We start from the raw sequence: 26803 nt of genomic DNA, 5'->3' as shown, positions 1-26803 counted from the left end.
AAATAGCATTGCTACTGAAAATGTTAGGTACAGCTGTGAAAGATCAAACAAGAAGTCTGTAGGTTAAGTTACTGCTGTCTGTTGTACTTGCAACTAAGGCAAGCAGATGAAAATTACTTGCAGACCAGTAGGGCTTGGAGTACTTTATGTGCAGAGATTTGGTTGGAGTCCTAAATTCAACGCTGAGAATCGTTCCTAAACTCACCGTTGAGAGCTGGTGAGCTGATCAACAGAAAGATGGCGACACCCACAAAAATTATGAATGGGATTTAAATGTAGATACTGATACTGCAATCTGCCGTCAAAACGGTAATTGTTAATACACACATACACACACATATATATAATATTTATTTTATTTATGTATTATTGTATAACAAATAACACAGCAAATATGACAACGTAACTACAACACACACACACATATATATATATATATATATATATATATATATATATATATATATATATATATATATATAATGAAGTAATGCAGCATATTTAATACAAACTTGTATTTAAGATTTTGTAAGATTCTTTTTAGAAGCTGCAGGCCGATATGCCGAATCGTTCATTTTAAATTTTACCGTTTAGTTTAGGAATGCAACGAAGCGTTCCTAAATAGGCTACCTGGAAGTGTTGTGACAATATTGTCACAACAATAGAAGGAGGCTGTGTGGTCCAGTGGTTAAAGAAAAGGGCTTGTAACCAGGAGGTCCCCGGTTCGAATCCCACCTCAGCCACTGACTCATTGTGTGACCCTGAGCAAGTCACTTAACCTCCTTGTGCTCCGTCTTTCGGGTGAGACGTAATTGTAAGTGACTCTGCAGCTGATGTATGGTTCACACACCCTAGTCTCTGTAAGTCGCCTTACGTTTTTGTTGAGTCAACGCTCAACAGTACTGCTGCATTTAGGTACGCACACTACCATACTAGCACTAGAAGCAGCGCACTCACACTCAAGGTTGTAATGCAAACCGGCAACAGGAGACTTAAAACTGGGTACTAATTCGATGCATCGATTTACCAAAATGTAATCGAAGCTCGGTAAAATTTAAGGACAGATGAACAATAGTCAATGCATTGATTAATTGTTGCACCCCTAAAAAAAAAGTAATGTCTCTCCCTTGACTGGGTAGGCCTAATCATGGTCTATTTTAATGATCTAAACATCTAAATGCTGTCTAATTATGTCAGTCCAGCTGAGGTTTACCCCCAAGGACATTTATAGATCCACTTATTAACATTACTACGTATTGTAGAATAAAACTACGGTGAAATGAGGTTTGTGATGATACCACATTTTAGAGGGCAGTATTAAGATCTGCCAATATTCAGATAATTAAAATGATATTAAGTAATATTGTATTGGAGTTAATTCCTAATAATGTATATTGTAAGCATACATTCTAAACACGAATAAGTATGTCTTGCAATTTACTGCTTTAAAGTTTGTAATTATTCTTCGAGGCTCTGGCTTCTGTTGCTCCAGTATTTAAAATGTCCTATAAATCTACTTTTACTGTACCCGGTTTTAAACTTGCTTTGAGCTTGTCTGGAGAATCATAACTGCCAGGACTAAACAGCCTTCCTCTGCCAGCCCACCTGCTGTACATGTTTGTAGAGTAGGTGGTGTGGGCAGAGTTGAAAGGTCACATGGTTTGAATGGATTGAGGAAGGCTGTTCAGTTTATGCATTTCCTGTAGGATTCTCTAGTCAAGGCAGGTTTAGTACCAATGTAAAATAGATGGAAATCGCCAAAGAAATGTGGACTGGGGTAGTTATGCCAGAAGCATGCTGATAGAAAGATGAAAAGAAAAGTGGATGATAAAAGCAGAAAGAAAGGATGAAGGACACAGAGGGAGTGCGGAAATGGAAAGATGTGACAAAAAGGAGACCAAGTGAGAGGTTTTTTAAAAGTGAAGTGGAAGAATGAATAGAAAGAAGAGGATTCGCTTTCAAGAAACACCGGTGCTCCTAAAATCTCGGTTGCACAAGCATGCAGGCTTTTAGAATGACACTTTGAAGAGTGCTGCTGACTGCCCGGTAAAAGCCTGGGGGTACCAGTTTGTACATCTTTTAACCAGTGTGTTATTTGGATGAAATATCTCCATAGGTATAGGCTGCCATCTGGAATAATAGCTTAGTGTTGCAGGTTATTTCAAATTGAGTGATTGATGTCAGGTGTTGCTCAAACATCTCGGGTAAGGTGCAAGAATAATGGATCATTTATTTTGCGAGGCTCAATTAAGCATGGATTGTTTCTCACCCTCCTACCTCACGTAGCTAGATACCCAGCAACATACACTTTCCTTGTGTGTTGCTTGAGTAAAGCTCTGTCTTTTTGTAGGTTATTTGTTTTGTGGTAAGAACTGTCACAATCTAATGAAAAAAAAATTGTTTTAATTATGTATAATTTTCTCAAAAAATTATAAAATATATAAAATATCTCAAATATAAAATGCTGAGTTCATTGCAGTCATCAGCTGCATAGATTATCTATTCAACAGAATGAGGCAACAAACAAGTGAGTACAGGCATCAAGTTACTGTTTTAGTATCACTTTAGTGTCTTAACAAGTTGTTGTATTTTAAGCGGTTGAATATGATAGCAACCAACTTGCTCCTGAAGTGACACCCAACAGTTGGGTTTGGCAACCAATTTTTTTTGGCTCCTATGGCAAAAATGTAGTCTGGAGCTCTGTCTAGGCTGCTAGTTGACCAAAAAAAAATCATTAGATACATAGTTATTAAGTTTCTTTCTGTGGCTAATAACTAGCTTTATATATGAATCCTAAGCAAAATTACACAACTTCCTACACTTTGGCCTTTGGAAGTTTAGTGGCCTTGGTTCCCTCTACCTGTTGAACTGAAGGCCATTTTGGCCTTGCCCTTTTTGTTGCCAATTTAGAGCCCTCTTACTGTACAGGTACGAAAACTTCTCTGAACTAATCTTCTCTGTTGAACAATAAGCTGTGTTGCTGAAGAGCTCGATCATGGTGGATAAACGGTTAGGGCGGATGTGTGACTGGCAGATACACGACGGATTACTGTAATTTACCCGATCAAGCAAAGAATGGGCTGTGTGAATGGTGTTTCTTTTTTTTTTTTTTTTAAAGGACATCATAATTTAAAGAAATTACAAGAATCTGAAATAAGGTAAAATTTAAACCTGAAAACGCACAGCACAGCCCTACACATGAGCCTAAATCTCGTTTTTAAAATGTGTTACCTTTTTTTTAGAGCATACATCTATAAATAATGTTACCTGGGCATAAGCAATATTAATGGTTTCTTCCACAAGTCAATCCGTCCTTGATGTCTCGCTGTCAATACATTTCTTCTGTTTTCCACCTGCTGTGGCAAACAAGACATTTTCCTTTGACTCATCATGGAGTCAATAAAAGTCTACTATTCTAGAAATAATAGAATGCAATGTAATACTGTGCTGTCGATATATTCACTGGACAACGATGAACTATCAATCAAAAATGATGGCATGCCGCCGACGCCTTGAGACTCTGAGCGCGAGCAATTACATCACCTAGCAACCGTCGCCGACCTCATTCCGTTTCCGGGTAAAATTAGAAAAGAATGATGTTTGAAATGTTATTTGTTTGTGAAGAAAACTTTGACCGTCTGATATATGATTATATTATGTATGGTGGGGGGGGGAGGCACTTTGGATCAAGTTTGTCTTTGTTCTGCTAGCAATACACTGCTGTGCATTAGATGCTGCTGGTGCTTACTGATATATTAAACACACAGTTGGTGAAGCGTTACACAGGTTTATGGCAGGCATCTAATTCTGAAGATCCCCTCTTGGTCGAAACACCTCAACACTAACTGTTTGAGTAATTGCAGTGAGAACCACTCGGAATCACTGCAAACATCACAAAAATGCAACTGGAAAAAATAAGAAAAGCTACATAATCATTTACAACAGCAATTCAAAACAAAGACGCTGGTAGGTAATAACTAAAGGTTCCTCTCTCCTTAATAGCATCCTTGTTTAGTGTGATTAAAACATGAACATTACCTTTCAGTTCTGATGCTATCGGAGTATAACACACGCAAGGGGACCAGCTGCCCCAGTTGTTTAAACCTTGAATCAAAAAGAAAGGGGTGCTTCATTGTCAGCACCTGGACACAGTTTTTCTGCATGACTTCCACTCTAAAAGCAGCCACTGTTTATTGCCTAGTTTCAAAGTATTTGCTGATAGTAACAGTTCTTCCCGGGAGTTATAGAAGCAATCCATTCAGCATGGGCTTTGTTGTTGGAACAGGCCTGTCTGTCAGTGAACCTGTGCCCCACACATCACTAAGCATGATCAATATCAGAGCATGGCTCTGTTCTGAAAGCCGGGGAGGTGCCTTGTTCTTGCAAGTGCACTACAATAACACAGTTTGATTGTTGTTGATACAGTAGAGAGCGGCAGACTGTAAACAGAAGCTGTCTGAATTCTCTCCGCATGTGGAGATGGCAGAGAGACAAAGTCAGGTTATATTTTGACTACACTACGGTTTGAAACCAGCATGTAACACTTTCAGGGGTACCTGAATGTGCAGGTTTATACACCTGCCTATGCCAACATTTCAAAACTTGCATTAAGGTTTTGGTTGAAAAGTATTCATGAAGTGAATTATATACAGTAGTGTGAAACAAGCTTTTAATAACAAAAAAATCCTCCAAATACACAAGTGAAGGGATTTTTTAATTATTTTTATTTATTGAATATGATAGTTCTGTAAAATATTTAACCAGTACAAATGTATAACTCAACTTATAGGTGCACGTAAATTAGGTTCCTAGCTTTCAGTGTTCAAAAGCAACATCCTGGTGACTGTTTTGTTTTTAAGTTGAAAGCTCACTTGTGGCCTCTCTAATTAATGCTGGTACACCAGAGTGTATTTACCTGTCCCCCTGGAATACTGTGTTATTTCCTACTAATGTAGTTCCTGCAGCACTAGAGAGAGTGCACGTTTTTCCCAATAAAGATTTTTAATATCAATGTTAAGGTCATGTTTTAAATACGTTAATATGTTTTGAATGGTGATCCTTCAGTATTAGATGGTTAATGTTATGCCGAAGCAAAAATCAAGTTGGCAATTTTCTCTTTTTATCTGATGTTCCTAATCAATGATTTTGCTTAAAAACGTACTAAAACTGTACCAGAAACCACCATGGAAATTAGTCTTATTCTATTCAGTGGTGTGTAATTATTATTATTATTAATATTATTATTATTATTATTATTATTATTATTATTATTATTATTATTATCATTATTATTATTGGTGATAGTACCTTGTCATTAGAAAATGTAAGGGTTAACCCCCAGAAAACCTAGATTTCTACCCCCTGAATGAAATTAAAGTCAAGGTTTAAACCTGATTTCACCTGAAAATTGTGTAAAATAAGAGTGTCCTGTCTTTTAATGTTGTTTAGCTATTATACACCCTATTAATGGAAATATTACTTTATACTGTAAAGGTAGAATAGACAGGGTGTTCAAAATTAAATAATTATTGGTTTTTGTTTTGTTTCTGTTTTTCATTATGTCCTTGAATTTGTAATGGCAATATTACAAAACCATTACAATATGCTTCTAGTTAGGTAGTTGGGGCTTTTTGCATCATCCATAGAGAGTGAGACTAATTTCTCCCCTTCTACACCTGTGTGAGCTTCCCTGGTGTTGTGATGCACTGATTGAGTTAATTGCTGTTGCCTACGAGATGAAACAAGTCTGATTGTTTTTTTCATTACAGGAAAGCTTGCACAGATACTGTAGATGAGACAATACAGTAATCACATCGAAAATGCAAAAAGCCCCTGCTGAGGGGAAACTTTCTGTATACCTTATGTATTCTATAGTACCTTTTAAAATGTATAGATTCTGATGTTTTATTGAAGAGTATGATCAAATATAGTAGGACTTGGTTTCACCACCCACAACTCTGTGTATTGAAGCCTAATTAAACTTTTTTTAAATGTAAAATTTAACCAGATGTTTAAACCTGAGAACAGTAAAGAAATCCACCCTGCATACAGTGTGGACTGTGAAGAGAAGGTTCTTGATGCAGTCCAGAATGACAAGTGTTAAGAGAGATGGATTGCTGTTAAACAAGGCAGTGCCCTCTCCTGGCTATCTGCTACTCTAGCAGTGTTTGTGATGAAGTATACTAGTATGCTTGTTTCTCTTGTTTGTTTGTTTGTTTGTTTGTTCATTGCATTTCAGATTTGCTCACAGGGACATTGTTTACCCCCCCAAGCACGTTTATTTGTTTTTTTAAAAGAGAAACAAACAACTTGGTAGCACAAAACACCTTTGGTTATAGTGAGCCACTTTGTTTTTGGTTCTAGTTTTATAAAATTAACAGGTGATTTAAAAAAAAAAAAAACTTGGTTAGAAGAGTCTTTAGAGTTATTTAGGGTGTCAGAATGCGGTTCTATTCCTGTCTGAACGTACATGCGTATATTAAATGATTTTTAAATATATACTGGTACATGGTTATCCATTGTCTTTTGTAAAATAGCAAAGTCTAAGAATTCATCTTCATGTAACTGAGCCAATTTCTAAGGGGAAAGTGTTTGAAGGCTCTTAGGTTAGCTCAGGTTACTTACCCCTGTCTTAAATTAGATTATAGAGGCCTATAGGGCTTCTGTATTTCACTTTTATTAATTTCATTTTTCTGTGCTTATTTTTTAGCTATTTTCAAGTTATATGTAAATCCTTTTTGTTTTGGGGCTTTTGCTTTTTATATACTGTATGAAATTATTGTTTTCGGTTACTTTCGGTTTTTCCTGTCACAATATGTATAGTAACTCGACCGTACTTGCACACTTTTTCAGTTGTACCTTATTTTCCTTTGCTGTCCACAACAAAATCCTTCTGTTTTAAATTCCCAGAGCATGTAAATACTCCCTATTGAACTGGAATATAGCTTTAAATCTCAAGAGCAAGAACAATACTCGGTTTCTTGTAATCTTGTTTTAAATCTCGCAGAGCGTGTTACAATCCTCCAATAGAAATATAGGAATTTGCTGCCACTCAGTAGTTTCGGTGGGTTTAAGTATTCCTAACAAATTAATGTGAGATCCAAGTTAGGAAGGGAGGACATTGCCCAACTGTACTGCACAAAGTTAGGTTACTTTTTTATTAATTTTTTTTCCACTGGAAAAGGGGTCAAGTCAACCTGAATTGAGTAACCCTTTCCAGTGTTTTTCCAGTGATTATTGGATATAACCGATTTTTTTTTTTTTCTTTTTTTTGTATCCGGCAGTTTTATTGGTTAAAACCGAAAATCAAAAGCCCTAATTATATAATATGAACAATAATCATGATATTATTGATAATTTGTTTAGCCATGATTATTTATTGTACTGGAATCCATTGTTAAAAGTTTACCATAGTAAAAGCTTAGGAAATTGTAGTAAACATAGTGAAAGCATAGAGAGGTATGATTTTTAAAACAAATGTCCAATTATGGTAAATGCACAGTATGACCATGGGAAACCGCAGAATGACTCCCTAACGCTAAAAAAGGTCAGTGCTACTGTTCTCTTCTTCCTCTCTCGTCTTGTAAACAACCAGTTTGTCCAACAGGGAGCGGTAGAGGGAGGAAAGGGTTAAAATAGGATTGAAACTGTAATTATCATCCAACCCAAATACCTATGCAGAATTGTAACCAGTAACGTTCTGGACATTTAGCACACTATCACCCAAGCTACCTGCTCTCAGGTTTTATTTTCTCATGATCAGCTGCTAAAATGGGAAAATTTACATCACTACCCATTGTATGCCTTACTGTAAACTTCATATTGCTTCCCTCCCCCAGCACTTTCCCAACAAGCCGCCTACCAAGTCTGGGAAGTTAGTGCCTGGAGATTATTTTTTATCTTTTTAAGAAACATATTTTGTTTTGTGTTGTGTAACCCACACATACAGCATGGTTAGCAGAGCAATTCCCTTTAGGGAAACCTGTTTCCCCTTTTGAGGCTAAACTGTTGCACCACCATTTGTTTAAATATAAGAAAGGAAAACATACTCCCAATATGTTCTATTCCCACAAGGAATCCTGGAAATCTACCAGAATTCTTTTTTTTTAATGTACATGTGGCTTTGAAGAATCATGTTAGCTTAAAATGTGAACAATGAAATTGAAAATAATTTAGTATAACCGTTGTTTCCAATGGACCAAATAATGTAGTGTGTTGTGCTGCTTACAGCGAGCCAGAGTCTCATGGGACAGAAAAAAAGGCAAGCACGTCATTTTGAAATGCCTCGCTTAATACCCAGCTTCCTGAAAATGTTGTATAGTGATTTTTATACAGACGACTCTATATCAAGGCTCAATGTTAATGTATATTTGGTAGTATTTTGCTACCCAAAACTCTTAATTTGCTACTAGTTGTTGTGTTTTTTTTATTTTTTATGCAGTATCATTTTTCTGATACCTTACGCTGCAGTAAGAAATAAATAATAATAATATTAATAACATTTTGGAAGTTCTTGCTGTAAAATAAAGAATGTATATTAAAATTGAGCAAACAGCACCACATTGAAGGCAAGATTTACTAAAATAATTTATTAGCTTTCAGTCTTCAAAAATAAGCTACAGTCGTCACAATTCGGCACGCGTGTTTTACGAAGATGTTTTCAACTGTATAACACTGAGTTACTCCCGATCGCTGGGCTCTCCTTTATGAAAGCAGCAGTGCAGTGACAGGATGACTGATGATCTACTTTGTGTGTTTGCAGAAAGAAAATGTTTAGTTTAGCAAGTTGCAAAACACCACCTAACAATTGCAGCCTTATCTTGTTAGCATTTCTTCAATGAACTGGGGAGAGTGATGGTAACCCTTTCATTGCTTTGTAGAGCATTCTACAGTAGAGCCCCACCTACATTGTAACTGAAACCTACAACAAAAAAGAAAGAATACATGGAAGAAAAACAACTTGAGTCATTAGGATGGTAATGACTGCATTTACTTAAACTGCAATAAATACCCAAAACAGCACGTTAACTGCTAGATCAACAGAATGTCAGTAACACATCCCCCGCCACAGCTGCAAATTTAAATTCTGTATTAGGACAAAGTTAATGACCATGACACATATATCAACACTGTGTACAGTGCAGTTTATTCACAACTTGATCAGTTGTACTGCAGATATAACAATGCAAGTGGATGGAGCAGCCTCTTTCTGCATGCCCCCTTTGCAGGGGATTTCATCCATAGAGGGGGAACTGGACCTCCAGAGGAGCTTGAGAGGAATGAATTATGGCAACAAACCCTCTCCCTGTACAAAAGGGAACAGCGATGATCTGAATATCCGTGGGTAACCCTGTTTTGAGTATGAAAACGAGGATATAATTCAGGATAATACACCATTTAAGAACCCCCAATTCTATAACATAACATTTTATACATTTAATTATTTTCTCTTTGCAAAAACAAATGCAAATCTGAAAAACTGAATAAAATTGGAATTTGGTAAAGTAAGCAAATGTTTAGGTTAATAGCATCCCTCAGAATTAATGATACAGTGTTTGAGGTTATGATTATGATAGTTTTTCTTATATTTAGATTCCTGTCTTTTTTTTTTCAGTATCCGTTGTGAGGCGCCTCATGGCAATGGCACTGAGTCGACTGGGCCATCTGCGGCCTGCCTTGAGCAGATCCCTGCCAGCTCTCCTGAGGTCCCCCCTGGAGATCAGTGTGAGCCGACCAGGCCTCTGGCAGAAAGGCTGTGGGCAGTGTGGGGCCCTGCCACTGAGCCAGAGCCGGCATTTAGCAACCAAGAAAAACAAAGGTAGGGATATTGTCTGTGACTCGTGCCTAAAACCTACTTTGCTTCAGTTATGTCAGATTTGTCAAGGTCTTGCCATTCCCGGTGACGCACGTGCATTGTGTATTATTATTGCTGCAGTTCATCCAAGCCAGCAGCTGCTGTTAAATCAAACACACAGAAGAGAGATGTGGTGTGTATTTTGGTTCAGTATCAGTCAGTACCCTGGGAAAGCAGAGAAACTACTGTAGTGTAGCCCATTTTCTGTGAAAGGAAAATCAAATTACAGTTTATATTTTAACAAAAAATGTCAGCACAATTTTGAGTTCCTAAAGGGAAAGATTTATTCAGATTGTATGTACTGTATGTTACCTGAAATTCCTCTCCCCTGGTTAACTTTAATATGTTTGTATTCACTTGCTACATAACAAAAACATTAAAAAATCTGATTCACATTGGCTTCATTCATGAGAAGGGAGCTAAGTGAAGGTAACAGGAGAAAATGAGCTATGCTGGCATTTGTGTGCAACATCATTGTGTGTGTAGTGCACTAACCAAGAGGCCACATATATGCAGTCAGAACATACACTTAGTAAAAAATACAGGCTTCAGCTATTTTATTTGTGATTGCAACCAGATATGTTGTGCATATATAATTTATCAAAAAAACAAATGAGACTTCTCCTTTTTAAAGTAGCAGCAAAAGATAAATAAAAAATTGTAGGAATGGTGTAAAAATAACTGCTTAATATTTTTATAAAAAAAAAATTTATCATCTAATATGAAAGCAGTATCATATTTAATATTTGTCGCATCCCATAATGCTAAACAAAACAAGTTGATTAATGCTCGCATTAAAAATTGGATGTAAAGTTTAAAAAAGGACATTAAATGAGGAAAATTGCACAAGTGATAAACATGGAGAAAATAATAACAGGGCCAGTTCATTTATGTAAATATACCCTATGGTGGTTCCATTATCGGTGAAACAACTTCCATTGCAAATAATGTATTTTAGACTGGCGTATAGCTTGTACCTTTTGTTTAAAAAATAAAATAAAATAAAAGCTTTTTTAACCATTTCAAAGGTGTGTGTTGTATTCTGACTCCCACACAGATGTTTCTGAATGAAAAGTCGTAGAACAAGTCAAAACTGTGTTTCTGCAGACCAGCCCTGAGCCCAATTATTCCCGACTCCCAGAGGGTGCTTGTGTTTATTTATATTGTTTTGGTGTTTTAATTGCCAGTTTAACTCCAAACAAGGAGTAGTCTGGTTTATTATGATATTAACCACCTGGAAAAGTTTAGCGCTTATAGTAATTAACAAGTCAAGTTTTTCACTAACTTATTTTATTATGTTTATATCTGAAACTGAGAAAGATTCATGTCAGATTGTCTGAAAGAAACTCGGTTTTCTGAAAGTCAAGCACCTTCACATTGTCATGAAAAATACCTACAGTATCTTTGTACTGCACTTTCTAAAACTAAAGACCACTCATCTCTTAATTCTAACATAACACCTTACTAAAAATTGATACTTTTGCCACCACCAAGTTGTATCTAATTTAGTACTTGTTTATTATAAACTCCATATAGAAAAAGACAGAACTGCACACTCAATTGCACTCCAAATCTTTAATTCATAAAAACATATCTAACGTTCTGACACAAGTGCCTTCGTCAGGGTGTAAAATGCAAATGTAGGATTACAGAGTTAAATACTATTAAGGTTATAATTTTACACTCTGACTCCCTTAATGGGAATGCCTTTTCCAGTAAGTGGATGCTTAAGAGTGGCATTTCAAAGTGCTGTTGCATTGTGCACAAGAGCCACATTTGTAGTTGCCATCAGGTATGGGAGCTTAAAGACTGAGCTGGATGGAGGCTGGGGGTAAATCGGCTCTCACAAGAGTGTCCCTTAGATAGAAGGATCCGATTTTCAAAATATACCAACGTATTCTTTTTATAATTCCTTTGACAGTAGCTGCTCATTTTTGTGAAGTCCAACATCCAGCTCCAAACGGCACGAGGTGACAATCTCTTACAATTAAAAACAGAAACCCTCCACATAACATACTCAACTTCCCATTATGTGTGCTCTATAATTCTCGATTGGGGTTTCTGCTTTGATCGTTATTTACCATGCTTTATTTTAGGGAAAAAAAAAAAACCCAGATTTTTTATTTCCTAACTTTTACCACCCCAGCACTTCCACATTCAGATTGAAAGATCTATCCAAGAAACATCAGGCATGTGACAAACCTTACTATTCAAACAGTCCGGTTTCCAGTAGAGCATTTGTATATCGGAGCTTCTGAAATGAAAACTGAAGAAAGGGCGAACAACAAACAATCAAGCAAGTCTACACTGCAGTGAAAGTATATGCTTTAATGTACAGGGTGATTAGAAAGTATATTTACCACATCAACGCACCATACCATTGATGTGGTAAACTGACTTTCTAATCACCCTGTGTGTTGGTATCACAAGGCCTGTCTCTTGCAGATCAATGAAAGAACAATTTTCTGTACGTTATCAATACATGTGGTGTTTTACAAAAGAGACGTGGGGTTTGAGAACCACTGGTCTGTGTCGGAGGAACAGAATATTTTTAGCAGGATACAGGTTTTTTTCTTAATCGGTGGCAGTGGGCCCTACTCACAGAACTATGAGTTATTTAAAGAGTGTTTGGTGAATTAAACAAAGTGTTGGGATCCTATATCGATATACAAGCCCCTTCAGCTTGGAATCCTAACATATCCACAAAACCGGTCTAGACTATTGTTATAAAAGCTAGTTTTAGTTACTATGAAACTGTCTTTAAATCTGTGTAATAATAAACATTAAAAACTTCTGTGTAAGCGGTCCTTTACCGTTTAAACTATTATGCAAGTTTTCAATAAAAAGAGTAGACCAGTCATCTTCATAATTGATATAGTATTTCAGATGTTGCATTGGTTTTCACATCCAGTATTCAATTACAGTGGTTTACAATGCATCAAAATGCTGAAACTTTGACAACTGTAAAAATCAATGCAAGATCCTTATAAAGCAGTACATTTTCGTGTAAACGTTTAGTAAAATATTTATTAGGTTTATTTCAGTTTAAACCTTTACAGCCTTATCTCAAACTTTACTTAATCCATAAAGACATTCTTTAAAAAAAAACACAACTCATGAGTTAAAGCCTTCAGGTCAATCAGATGAAATCATTATCCAAACCATTGGTCTACTTAAACTTATGTCATCCATAACTGTACACTCAATAGTGGTACATTTTGTCATGTCCTTTCATTTGGGATTATAGCAGCAGCTGAGGTCAGAATGCCAGCAGGGAACCCCTGCTGTGGTGAACAGTCCAGCGCATCCTCTAATAATTCAAACAATCTCTCTGAATCCAATCTCTCTGAATCCTATCTCTCGTCTGTGATTGCTGCTTGTATTTATTTGTAATAATTATTATCAGCTGCATTGTTCCACTGCACAGCCATGGTGCTTAGCTGCCAGGTCTGCTGGTAACCCAGTATTTTCTCATTTGCAGCTAAAGGAAAAGGACAGCCACAGGCTAGAGTGAGTATCAATTCTGCACTAGTGGAAGATATCATTAACCTGGAGGAGGTGAAAGAAGAGATGAACGCAGTGATTGAAAACCTCAAGGAAGATTATAGCAGGAATTTAAGCATCCGAACCTCACCTGGTGGGTGGCTTTTTCTTTCTTTCTTTCTTTATTTTTTAATATAGGAATTACTTAGGAATTCCCCAATGAGACTCTGAAATAGTATTACAACAAAGGGAGTTTATAGTGCTGACAGAGGCCTGTCATAATAGTGAGCTGGTCTAATACACTGTTAGAAATAGTGAAACACTGTAAAGTAAGTAGAAGGAATTAAAATGTAAAAGTTATCAACTGAAGTCTACAGGATGACTTTGAAAAGAGAGTTTAGTATCAATGGTCCTAGTGAAAAGTTTTATAAAAAACAAAATAAAATGGAGGTTTTTCCCCCCATTCAGTCCTAAAAAAGGGTCCAGGTTGTGCAGTGGACTAATGACCTAGCATGGAGGCCGCTTCACAAAACCACCACACAATGTGACACACTTGGTCTCTGCTTGAGAGGCTCTGAACTGACAACACTGATGAAGTCTATAACTGAAACAGTTGTCTATACACAATTGTATACCTTGGACGTCTGACATAGCGATTTCACATACTTCTCTGCTTTCAATAATCATTGCTGTAAGAACAAACATACTCTATTAATACATAGGCATACTTACCTGCTACCGTTCAGCAGACAAAAGACAGCGAAACAATATGTGATCAATAAGAAAATCACATGGTTTTACCAATGCGTTTTCAAGTGCCACTTTTGGAATCGCATTACCTTGTACAGGGTGTGTTCACAATGGTTGTTGCATGCTCAGTAAATTACAAAGTAATAGCACCGTTTGGCACTGATTATTTTCCTCCATCGTTAGGGAGGTTACGTGTGGCGCAGATCATACTTATCTCAATTTCCTGAAGCACTTCCATGTCAGTGCACCTCAGCTGCAGCCGCTGGAGTGTGTTTGGGGTCTCCTGGGGCTCCCCTTCTGGAGCAGACACTGCTGGCTCCAACGGGATGTTTACTCTTGAACATCATCAAGTGGACAAGGAAAAACTCCACGTGGCAATTGCAGTAACACATTGAAACAACAGCATGTTGCTATCGTTTAACAGCAGTGAGCACTGACGTAATAGGAATGACCCATAATAGAATGAAGTCACTGCAGAATCCCATGCGTCTCCCAGCCTCTTTCCCAAGTCTGCCTGCTTTTAATTTCCAATTATTTTTTCTTCAATTATTTATTGTCCCCATACTCTTGTTTTAAAATGGATGGACTCGTTTGATTACAGTATGGGGAGCTACACCTGTGTAGCTTATTTTGGTAGAAATAAAAAGGGGCACTTGAGTAAAATCTTAATGAATCCACCACGTTGTATTGCTGTATATAATCTAGAATGTAGTAAAACTTTTAAACCAATTCCTGTTTGGGGCTGTGCGTACTAGTTATGTACTTGACTGATTGTTTAAGTTGTGGAAACAATATAAATGAATACTCCTTGACTGCATAGAGTTCTTAACACTTATGAGTTCTTCTCATTATGAAGTACTACACACAAAACACCAGTATGAATTAACATAGCAGCAAATAGCCATTCTGGGACTGTGAGAAGTTGCATGTCTTTAGTGCATTGTCATTCTGCAGTGTTGCTGAACGTGTTTCTGAATGTAGGGCTGGCTTTCCTTTCGGTGATGCATCACTGTCACCTTTGTTCTTCCCCAAAAGTGTGTGTTTCTTTTGGGGACGAACAAAGGTTTTAGAGCTTACAATAATGACATTTTAGTTTCTTTCAGTAATTCAGTAATAATGTTCTCGTATGGCTTAGATTTATTTATTTATTTATTTATTAATTATTATTTATTTCTTCGCAGACGCCCTTATCCAGGGCGACTTACAATCACAGTACAAGTATTAATAAAATTAAGAGCAAGATCAAATACAATGACTTCGGTTCTAGCAAGTACAAGTATATGACAAAATACGATTCAATAACGGAGCAGGTAAGTGTCAGTGATAGTTACATCAGGATATAATTAAATACAAAATACTACAGATTAAATAACACTTGTGACAAATTACAGTACTCAAGTACAGGATTAAATGCAGGATCAAATTTAGTTATTTATATGTATCCTGGTAGTTAATTGAAGGGTAGCTACATTTAAGGAATATAATTAAGCATTGGGTCATCATGTTAAATCCGTTCTAAGTAAACGGTAACAGTTCTAAATCTGGATGTAATGCAGTTTATTTGTTTATCAGTTTACACATACATGTAATCTAATGTCTCAACAAAAAAAAACAAAGCTTTAAATGATTATGCTCCATACTGTAAAAGCTAAACTAAAGCAAGTGGCAATATAGTATAGGGAATTGTGCTAGACACAAGAAAGGGCTTTATTATTTTTGAATGGACACTTCACAAGTATTTTTCTGCTGAGTGCACTAAAAGGTTTGAGAACCCACAGTTTAATGTATATATAGAATGATAAAGCCATCCCCCGCCTATCATTCAAAATCGGGTCATTTGTATTCAAATAATGAAATGTTAAATCCCCCACCCCATCTCTCAAAGAAAACAAAAGTAAAGAAACTCGAGATTTACCCTGAACCGAACACTGGACAGACACACTGCTTTGTGCTTTACATGCACGCCCCCCAAAAAACAGCAATCTGCAATGTTGGCCCCATATATGGTGGTAGATGTATTGACGTCTGTTCTAATCTTTTAAAAGAAACCGCGAAAACCATTTCGTGAATAAAATAGAATTTTACCCAAACGTGATCCAAAGTTCAACAGGAAGCTTGGAGTCTGTGATACATTTTTAGAGATCCAGGAAATTCAAGGCAATTACCATGGTCACGATAACAGACAGATGGACACAGTCAGTGCATAAGGGTCCACAATTTCAATGAGGACTAGCAAGAAATCAAACTAAACAATAAGTGAACTGCTTCTAGTCGCAAATAAGTTGTTTTTTGGCAGGAAAACTTTGAACTTGCTTAAAAATCACAATTTTGTATGTAATATTTGAATATGGAAAGAGCAGTCCGCTTTTCGTGTGCTTGTAGATGAAAGCCTATGCAATGATCAGATCTACCCAGCTGTTTTATGGAGCATTTATTATCAGCCAATGATGGCATACGTTTATTATTATCATTATACTTCATAACATTTTCACAGACTGTTCTAGTCTTGTCTACAGTTTAAATGTGCTGCCCCCACAGTTTGTAGCTTCTGAAGTCTTTGATATCCACCATATAGTAACCCTTTCAGAACTAGCTCCTCTGCAGCTTGGGCTTGACCAGGAAGAGTGCGTTTTTGTTAATCATTTCCTGAAAATGTTTTTTTGTACAAGGGAAATGTCAAAATGTCTCCTGGAAGTGTTTGCAGATGTGATGGAGAAGTAAGACTTCAGGTAATGGCTTGGTAAGGCAGGAAAAGTCCAATTGGTTTGAAATTAGCATTCTGAAGGATTCCATGAGGCATGTGTCAGACTCCCACAGGACTGCTCTCGGAGTATTTAGGCCTTGGAGTCTAAACAAAACAACACAGACAGTCAATTTCAAATTATTGTGTCAGGTGCAATCTGATACCGCCAGAACAATGCGATATGTTGGACTGTTTTTAGAAAAACAAGCAAAACTCAATCCCCATCTAAAAAAAAACTTATTTATTGTACTCTATTTATTAAGCTTGTTTTTTTCTAGTATACTCCTCTTTAAAAAAAAAAAAAAAAAAAAAAAAAAATTCTAATAGGAGTTATTTTTTTAAAATTATTTTTTCACTGTTTTTGGGTTCAGTTTTGGAGTAAATTTAATTGGGCATGTACACAGAATATGGCGACAGCTGTTTTTATTTTATCATACTCTTACACAACACATAGCTTTTTAATATACTTTATGCTAATTTAAACCATTTTTTGTACAAACAGCAACTAGTTTTTCAGAGAATGGACCAAACAGCTTGTGTTACCAAGTTGAATGATACTGGATTGGAGTCTTGCTTTGGCGAAGGGATCAGTCACAACAAAATAAAAAATGTTTACAGCATTTTACAGGGAAAATCTGGTTTATCCCTAATTTTTAAAACCTCGGTTCAGGGATACTGGGTAATGCGGGGGTAATCCTGCTTTGCTGAATTAAACCCTGGAACCAGAATTTCCAATTACAAAAGATTGAGAGAGTGGGATTGTCTTTGGTCCGAATGACAGCATTAGCACATCGTGGCATGGATTCCACAAGATGCCACAGTATTGGGAACCATTCATCCATGCGGCTGTGGACAGCCACAGGCCCCGTTGCCTCGTTGCCTGAATGTGTTTGGGGCGGGGTTGTGCTGGCTGGGGAAGCGTAAACCAGTCTTGTACACTGTGGGCCCGATGGATGGTAGAGTTCTGGAACATCCTCTCCCCATCTGGATACAGAAACAGCATTGCAGAGTAATCTTGGTCTACCACAATAGCTAGGGATTCACTGGCTGTCTCTTGGCCCTGTAATGGAATGAGCATCTCAGTCTAGGGCCTCTCAAACTGAGACTGCAGATTGTGCTGAATTGTGCCAAACAGTTGCTTTTGTAATATGGGCTAATGTTCGCCAGGGGGCTTGGCTGAGACTTTGAGACTCATTACACAAGGGATCTGAGCTGAGTCCCCTCCATATCATAATAACATTGAAAGGGCCAACACATGGAAAGACTTGTGACACTAATATATGCAGTACATACGAAAATCGATTTAGGAAACAAGTCTTTTATCAATTATATAATTATAATATTTCAGGACACTAATACATGTATTACCCATTTTCTATTTAATACTAATCTATGACATCTGAAGTCAAATCTAATTGTAATAGAATGTTGATTGCTGTATAAACCAGCTGTGTTCCAGAGCAGTTTAGTCATGAGTTATGACTTGCCAATCACAAGCATTATGTCAGCATGAGTCTCCTATTAAATGTATTTTCTTTTACTCACTAGGTGCTTTAGACCACATTACTGTGACAACAAAGGATGGAAAGTTCCCACTAAACCAGCTTGGTCAGATTTCCATGAAGTCTCCACAGCTCATCCTAGTTAATATGACTAGCTTCCCTGAGGTAAGTTAATGAAAGGAACAATAGAGTGTTATAAAAAATACTGGTCATACTTGTTGTAATGACCGGTAATTGTCTGAAGTTATAATGCAAAGACCATGTCATTGTATAACAGCCACTGCAAGCCTTCACTACCCCACACACACATGCTCACACTCATGGCTGCTTGCATGATTGGTCAAGGATATTTCACAGGACCTCCTGAAACGTTTTTCCTAATTTGGGACTGAATTAAAGTAATTTCCGATGCTTGTCTTAATTACTTGACACCTAACACCCGCCCACCCGCTCCAATGTCTCTTTATGGACAAGTCGGTTGTCTACAGGAAGAGAGATCAGAAAAACTCAGTAACAGTGGCACTGATCCTTTTTTAGCTTTTAGATGACCATCAAAAACATGCCATTTATCGATTTTTATATTCTGTTTTCAGCACAATAAAAAAAACAAGACAAATATATTGATTTTAAGTGTACAGTGTACACATAATAATCACAGCGATATAATGAGAAGGGCACATTACATACTGCCTAAATGTTGAAAACATGTCTCAAAGATACATGTGTTTTGTATACAGCTTAACCAAACTATAATGTATGTGTTGTTTAAAACTATGGATACTAAAGCTTAGAGAGGATGTTGAAATAAGTGTTAAAGTTATAAGTGTCAGGATGTTAACATTGAAAAGAAAAATGACCGGTATGTTATTTTAAACCGTTGTAGCAACACATGGGGACATGTAACGCTATATTTTTCCTAACCCTGCTACTTACTTTTTAAGGCTATTATCTATAGGCACTTGATGAAAGCAACCAATGCAGTCTCTTACACATGCAGCACCGATGTTAGGGTCCCTGAATAAATCCTTGTTTTTAACATTCTTCTACTGTAGTTTCCATCTTTGGGTATTAGAAAATGTGCTTCAAGAACTTCTAATTTGAAATTGGAATCTGCTCTGCCGTTTCAGCCAAATTGATTGATTGATTATTTGAACAGGTCTTTGTTCTCAAAATGCTTTGGAAACAAAGGCCAAGAAAATATATAAATATGGCTCTCGCTCAAGAGAAGGAAATGACCCAAACTTCCACCTGGTATTGTCAAATTCACAAATGTGTTTTCTCTGTAAACACTCACTTCAGAGAGACTCTGTCAGCCGTTCTTGCCTTTTATAATAATGTCTTCTGTTTTAACATACGGGGACCATTACTGATTTAGATTAAATGGTTTAAAAAAGTTTTATATTAAAAAAAAAAATAATAATAATAATTTGTTTGTTTGGTAAATACACTCACTTCTATCAATGTATAAGTGAGTGTATTAGCACTGTGTTGAAATGTACGCTTTCTGTATTTAGTCAAATAAATAGCTAGAGTATGTGACCTTGTAGAACACATTTATGACAGCACACATTGGTTTGTTAGATCCTGATCGACAAAACTTCTATACATCATACGGTGTGAACATTGCATTTTATTTAAGACATTGCTTATTTTTTTATGCAGAATTTTCACAGTAAAATTGATTAACTTTTTTGGAAATTCTGAATCCTACTTAGAAAATAGATACCCTGGGAAAAGTGTGACTTCTTAACTTTTTTGACTTGACAAGGTTATAACTAATGGCAAGAAAATGCTTATGATGCAGCCCTTAAGAAGCGAATGAAGTTAGAAGGAGTTCATGACTATGGGAAAAGATCCAAGCGTCCAAGAGTCAACACAAGCTCTGCCATGCCTTGCTGACACCTATCTTGACAAGCAGAGCACAGAGACAAAGATATGAGAACATGCAGAGTCTGAAGCTTTGGGAGCTCTGCTACTTACCATATAACAATCTATCATCCATTGTGCAATACTAGAAAAAAACCTTTGTTTGTCCTCCATGCAGAATTGCTTGTCTCGAGTCCAGACTACAATTTTTACTGGACTTTGACTCCATTATTATTTTTCAATAAAACAACAGTTACAAATACTGTAGATTACCAGTGAAGCTGAGAGTTTGGTGCACTGTCGTTCTAGATACCAAAGCCAGTGAGATTGAAAGCACTCTCCCAGGGATTACATTTGAATTATGGTGCTGCTGTCCTTTATAGAGCTTTTAAAAAAGTGCCAAATATCACAAAATGGTTTCTGTGTGCAATTATGAAATGCCAATACTGCATTAAATGCCAAACACCAGTAGTACTTTTTGAAAGCTGCTGTAAGCACAGCCTAGGGTAGAAGTGCTTGTGCAAACCTGTCTGTGCAGTAGTTAAGACACCTGCTTGGGGAGTGCATGGTTGCCCAAAGTCCACCCTCTGACACTGATACATTAACGTACCTGTACAATGTAAACCGCATTAAAGTAAAACACATTTGTTAATGAGTTCTGAGGACTTGGACTTGAAAGTACAGTAAGGGATGCATGCATCTCTGCCACAGTGTTTCCTAAACTGATGAAGCCATAAGTCGAAGCGCTTGAGAGTCCCATGTGTTTTTGATAGTTTCTTAGGGAAAGTTTTACCCACACTGTAGACCCCAGACATTCACTGTATGTAGCGAGCACATTGTCAGCAGCTTCAGTAATGGGAATGTAAAAAACACAATTGGACACTATTTTTTGTGTTCTTAGCCATGCTGGGTTTTCACTGAGGCATTATGTTTGGTATGCAGTATCTCTCAGTAGGGATCCTTTAGAATGATTCAGATTGAGACACAGCCTTGCAACATTCGCCCTGGTGCTCCAGGCCTGCCTCTGGAAGGGCAGCTCATTTACCCAGCCGAGGTCACAGTGCTCTGCAGAGTTCCTGTAAACCTGGGGGGTTGAAAAAGTATATCAAAAAGCCCATCAGCAGTCTCGCATTAGCAGCTTCTTTACTAATGTGTGCAAGATCAAAATTGAGAGAAAATATCAAGATCTTCCAAATCAAATTAAAAGATACACCCTTCCAATTTACACAAACGTGAGGAATAAGAATAGTTTCTGTTCATTTTTATTTGATTGTGGGGTTTCAGTAAATACTGTCATGCAGGGCTATGCACAAGTAGCAATAACTTTCAGTAGAAGCATAATCAGAGCCCAATAAAAAAATGTGTATACGGGTACGTTATGCAGTATCTAGAAACTCGTAAATAGGCGGTGCAAAAACACTGGGAAGTAGCTTCCTGTGAGCAGAAGAGTATTAAGTTACGATTTTTCTGGCAATGCTAGATGTCTATAGATTCCACTTTTCACCTTTCCTGTAATAATCCAGTTATTAAAGATCATAGCTAGTGGTTGTATATCATAGTTAATCAAATAAACGGTATCAAACATTCAAATCCATTACACATCAGGAGGACTGATGAAGGATTTCAGTTCCCGCTGTAATCGCCTCTTTTCAACTGACCAACCTATGCAACAGTTGATATCAAAAGTTTTAAAAACATTGGGTCATCTGATGTATTTCATTCAAATAAAGCCTTTAAAACCAAACATCTAACCAGAGATGCAACAATTAATCAATTATTGATCACCATGGATTTTATTTTGCTGGCCTCAGTTGATCGATTTAATCGCCGTGGTACCCTTTATTTGGAGGCTAACCTAGACATCAGCCGTCCGCTGTTTTTCATTGTGCAGGCCCGCCATGCAGCCACCTCAGAGCGTCAGAGGACCACGCAGCTCTGGGCAGTTTACAGGCAGGCCCGCAGGCGCTGGGCCAATCTACAGGGGTCGCTGGTGCGCAGTGAGCTGAGGACACCCTGGCTGACCTAAGCCCTCCCCACCCAGGCAGCGCTCGGCCAATTGTGCGCCGCCCCCTTGGAGCTCCTGTCCACAGTTGGCAGTGGAATAGCCTGGACTCGAACCGGCGATCTCCACGCTGTCGGGAGCATCCTACACTCCTCGCGGTGTGCCTTTGCCGGATGCGTCACTCTGGAGCCTCCACCATCTTTCTGATGAGAAATGTTAGAATCTAATGAAAAAAGCATTTGTCTTGCTTTTTAATAATATAATTAATAGTCATAAGTTTTCTCAATGCAAATATTTTGTACTGTCTAGCAATATGCACATGCTTGTTTTCAGTAGTGTTTGAAGAGTCTATGCATTTTTTTTGTATCTTGCTTTTGAATAATAGTGTTCTCACTGCTTCGATTTATAGTTGATTATTACTTGATTAGGAAATGGTTTGCTGCTCTGCATCTAACCATGCATGTGAGTCTGTTTAGTTTATGTCTGGATGTAACAATATGTAAACTGCCAGGCAGGGTCCGCCACTGCCCGTGGCCCACGCAGCAAATATCAAATTACAGCATGGCCCCTGGTTAAATTGAATTTGGCATATGACTTGAAAATGTAGTTAATTGCCTGATGCATATTAAACTTGATCTGTCAACCCAAAGTAATACAGACACCACGTAGTGTAGGTGGTCAGAATCGGAGCTGCCATCTTTTTAAAAAGGGATTTTACCTGTCCAACAGCACTGTCTCCCATGTTAAATCGTTATAATTGAGGTGGGGCAATATGCCGGAAATAAAAATGTAATTCCAGTATCTGCCAGTAGACGGCGCTGTTTCAGTGGCAGTTTGAAATCATTTTGAAATCATGTGCAGTCTGCCTCCAGAGCCTCAGTCTGCACTTAAAGTAATGGTCTAATTTGTCTGGAATATGATCGTGTTTGGAGTGTTAAGTATCTGGTGTTAGCACTTCTAGGAGAAAATATTTGCATTAGATTGAAGCTGCCCAGCTTGGTTTGTGGTTTTTAAAACGTTGTATGGCGAGTCACATTGTTCAAAATGTTTTTCAAAGTGGATTTTAGGGAAAACGCCTTTTTTTTTTTTTCCTAACATTTTGAAACTGTATTAAAAGCACTCGCCTCTTCTCCCTGGTGGCCGTCCGATGTAAGCCTTCCAGCACATTGCCTGGCTCATTATTTCTAAACAGAAAGAGCTAGTGCTTTCTGTGGTTTGGCGTTCCTGTAGCAGAAGCGAAAACAGCTTCAAGCAGTGAAAGAAACAGATTTAGCAGACTTTCCTGAGCTGGGCATCAAAGATGTTGTGTCAGTGGTCCCCAGTGGCTCACCCTGAGTGAATGCACTGCACTGCCATGTGCAGCGTGAGTCATGCAGGCGTCATTAGAATCCTGGCTAGGGGCCCACATTGGCCTTTGCTCAATCTTGGGCTTGGTATCAGGTCAGCTGGGGATAGCACACCTCATTGAGCTTCAGGGACAATAGAAAAATATTTATTTTATTTGCATGTTACACCTTCAACAAAGAGTGTCCACACTCAGGATTTGTGTACCAAAATATTTGTACATTTTAGTTAGGAAACATCCAGGTTAAGAAGCAAACAAGTCAAATCAGAGTTCATCAGGATTTACAAAATGGAAGTCAGTATTTGCATATTATAGTATCATATTTGCATATTACACCAAAACAAAATCAGTTTTTTAATTGAACAGCAAGTCATTCATCCATATCTAACTTTGTTCCCCTTTTAATGTTATGCTTTAAATGTTAGCTATTAAGGTTAGGGATGTGCACGACAAATATTTTGACTATCGATAATTCCACAGCTGTTGAGGTCGACTAATCGAATAGTCGCCCCCCCCCCCCCCCCCGCGCCTCCCATTCAAAATGAGACGTACATTAAATGCGAAATAATGCAAAGTGACAATTATTGCAATTGCAATAAATTCTGAACTTTATTTTAAAATACTTAGCTAACACAACAACTTTAACAACTTTGTTAAATAAACATTAGGCTATGTAAAAAATACCTTCCTATTAGGAAACATACAGAAATGCCATAACAGCAGCAATAACATAAGCATACCGTCAACTCTCGTGTGAGACTCTCGTATTTTGCAAGCAAGTGTTATTTTTTTACCGATATTGTCACAAGCTTTTCCGTTAATTACAATTTCAAATGAACTATAAAGGTTGTGACAATTAAAAAAAAAAAAAAAAAAAAAAGTATAATTTTTATTCAATTATTAATTTAATTTTCATTCAATAATAGTTTAGCAATGTGAGCTGCGAGGCAAATGCCTTAACATTAGCATCCTTGTGGCAATAATGTTTTCCGGTCATAACAGCGAAATACAAAATGCATTAGACTATCTAGCTAGCTAATTTATACAATCCACTTAACTAAACGATTTACTTTTCCTACGTTTTCAAACCACACACAACATATAGACTACCGGTCTACTATAATCAAATCGGAAACATACCTGTGCGTTCGAGTTCCAGTGAATAAAAAATAAATAGCCTGTATCGGCAACAGCTTGCTATGTATGTAGCTAGCTTAATAATATTAATAAATAAATGAATGAACAAAAAGGCCTGAGTGGCATTAACGCACTAGCCTTCCATGGAAGCAAAAAAAAATCCTAACTAAAACTTTAGGAATAGTTAGGCTAGCAATGTCCATTATTATCATCATGTTCACTTATTCTTGTTTAATCAGCGTGTCCATCAGGTCCGGCAATACTGCAGCAGACGGTGCTCAGGCAGAGTTGTTTGTTTTTGTTTCAACTTCAGAGCCTCAGTAGCTATTGCACTGTGATGAAAATGCGACACAAGACGGCTGGCCGCACCGACTACATTATGTATGGCACCAAGTTTAAAGCCATCGTTGAAGGCGAGCTGCAGAGTGTGTGCAAAGCACAAATTCGAGTCCCATTCAACAAACTCCGAAGGTGATGTTGCTGGCATTGTCGTGAACACAGGCAGTGATTTCCCCCCCTAGTTAAACCCGAATGGTCTACAGCGGTGTTTAACACATTTGCGAGATTCTCTGCTGTATGCCTCTCTGGCGTGGCGCGAGTCTGTAGAACTACGTTTTTCATTTCCCAATCCTCGATGAAATGACAGGTTATTATGACGTACGACTCGGTATTCGGTGCAGTCCACGCATCTGTAGTAATCACCACCTTCTCAGCCTTTGACAAGTTTCTGCGGACAGACGCTGCTGAATCGGCATGCATTTTTTTCGAGTCGAGTTCCACAAATTTCATCAACTCCCGAAATCCCTCACCTTCAACAAAACTTATGGGAAGCATGTCCTTTGCCACCATATTAGCAATAAGGGCTGATGTTTTTCAGCACGTACGACGTTGTCACACTGACGAGGCCTCACCGCAAAGGATGCAATGGCGGTTTGTTGCGGTCCTCTTTTCTTTTCTGTCGTTGCTAGCGTCACAGAAGGGTGTTTGGCTTTTAAGTGGGTTAACATACCAGTTGTAGATTTGTGGTAGTTTAATTGCACTGCACATATTTTACACTTAACAGTGTTTTCATTTACTTTGTCAGAGTATTTCTATGCAGAACTTTTCTGTGAGTAAGCCATCGTTAGCCGAGGTACGTTCTAGTTTAGCCAATCACAGACAAGAAATAACAAATCCCACCCTCCAGTCAATCTTCATTACCGCTACATAGAGAGCCAATCAGCAGTACAGGCTTTAAAATAAAATCAATATATACATTTTTTTTTTTTTTAGCTTTCGAATGTTGGATTCACTTGTCGATGGGTGCCATCGTTATCGAATAGTCGAATGTTCGACTATTCGGTCTCACCCCTAATTAAGGTGATCGATAATATTACAGTTTGGGGTGAAAATACAAAGGAAATTGCTTGTTTTTATTTATGGAGGGGTAAGCAGAGGACTTTCATAACCTCCTGCAGCTGCACTTGGTTTTAGGGACATGGCTTTTTAGTGAGAGTGCAAGAAAGCTTCAAGGAGGGAAGCACGGTTTCTGATGAAGTGATGTGCTCAAAAGGGTGAGTCGTGGAAACATGTAGTCATAAGTTACCCAGGAATCCTATGAACATCCTATGAAATAAAATTGAACAGAATTGTGTGCTTCGAAAGTGCGCGAGATCATCAGTCGATGTGACTACATGATTTTAGTGCACTCGGCAGAAAAGGATCTGCATTGCATTTGCAGTTTAATTTCTAACTCAAAGCAATGTACAGTAACTACTCTCTGGAAGTAGATGTTGTCTAGATATAACTCATTTGAAATTTGTTTTTTGTTTTGTTTGTTTTTTATTTAGTGCCCAATTAATTTTACCCCCCGAATATTTTTTTTTTTTTCTTCCCAGTTTTTAGAATGTCCACTTAGTTTTGCCTCACAGCAGCAATTCCTCACACAGCTCAAGAGATATACTATACTGTTTAGTGTATGTATTTTATATCGCTGGTATATTTCAGTATGTTAAAGACCTGTACGTACTGTAAAGGGTCCCCTCCTAGCAGCTGACATCAGCATAGGACACATACTTGCCTCTCCACTGCAGAGCTTGCTCTTTAGTTGAATAGGCTGTGTGGTCCAGTGGTTAAAGAAAAG

The 26803-nt window shown here is 37.6% G+C and overlaps 1 protein-coding gene across 3 annotated transcripts in view; it reads left to right on the top strand.

Moving 5' to 3' along the window:
* LOC131697531 (ribosome-recycling factor, mitochondrial-like) overlaps nt 1–26803 on the top strand; it is a 36438-nt gene that overhangs the window by 2152 nt on the left and 7483 nt on the right. The window contains exons 1-4 of one of the 3 annotated variants that reach the window (XM_058987068.1): nt 9168–9339; nt 9614–9817; nt 13335–13490; nt 18378–18496. In XM_058987068.1, the coding sequence (XP_058843051.1) occupies nt 9183–9339; nt 9614–9817; nt 13335–13490; nt 18378–18496 (636 nt within the window). In that variant the 5' untranslated portion in view covers nt 9168–9182. Of the gene's footprint in view, nt 1–9167; nt 9340–9613; nt 9818–13334; nt 13491–18377; nt 18497–26803 lie in introns of those variants that run through there. The other 2 variants (XM_058987070.1, XM_058987069.1) reach the window with 2 other exon arrangements.

The sequence above is a fragment of the Acipenser ruthenus genome, chromosome 15, assembly GCF_902713425.1.
Source record: "Acipenser ruthenus chromosome 15, fAciRut3.2 maternal haplotype, whole genome shotgun sequence".
Taxonomy (NCBI): Eukaryota; Metazoa; Chordata; class Actinopteri; order Acipenseriformes; family Acipenseridae; genus Acipenser; species Acipenser ruthenus.
This window is presented reverse-complemented; position numbering and strand designations above follow the sequence as displayed.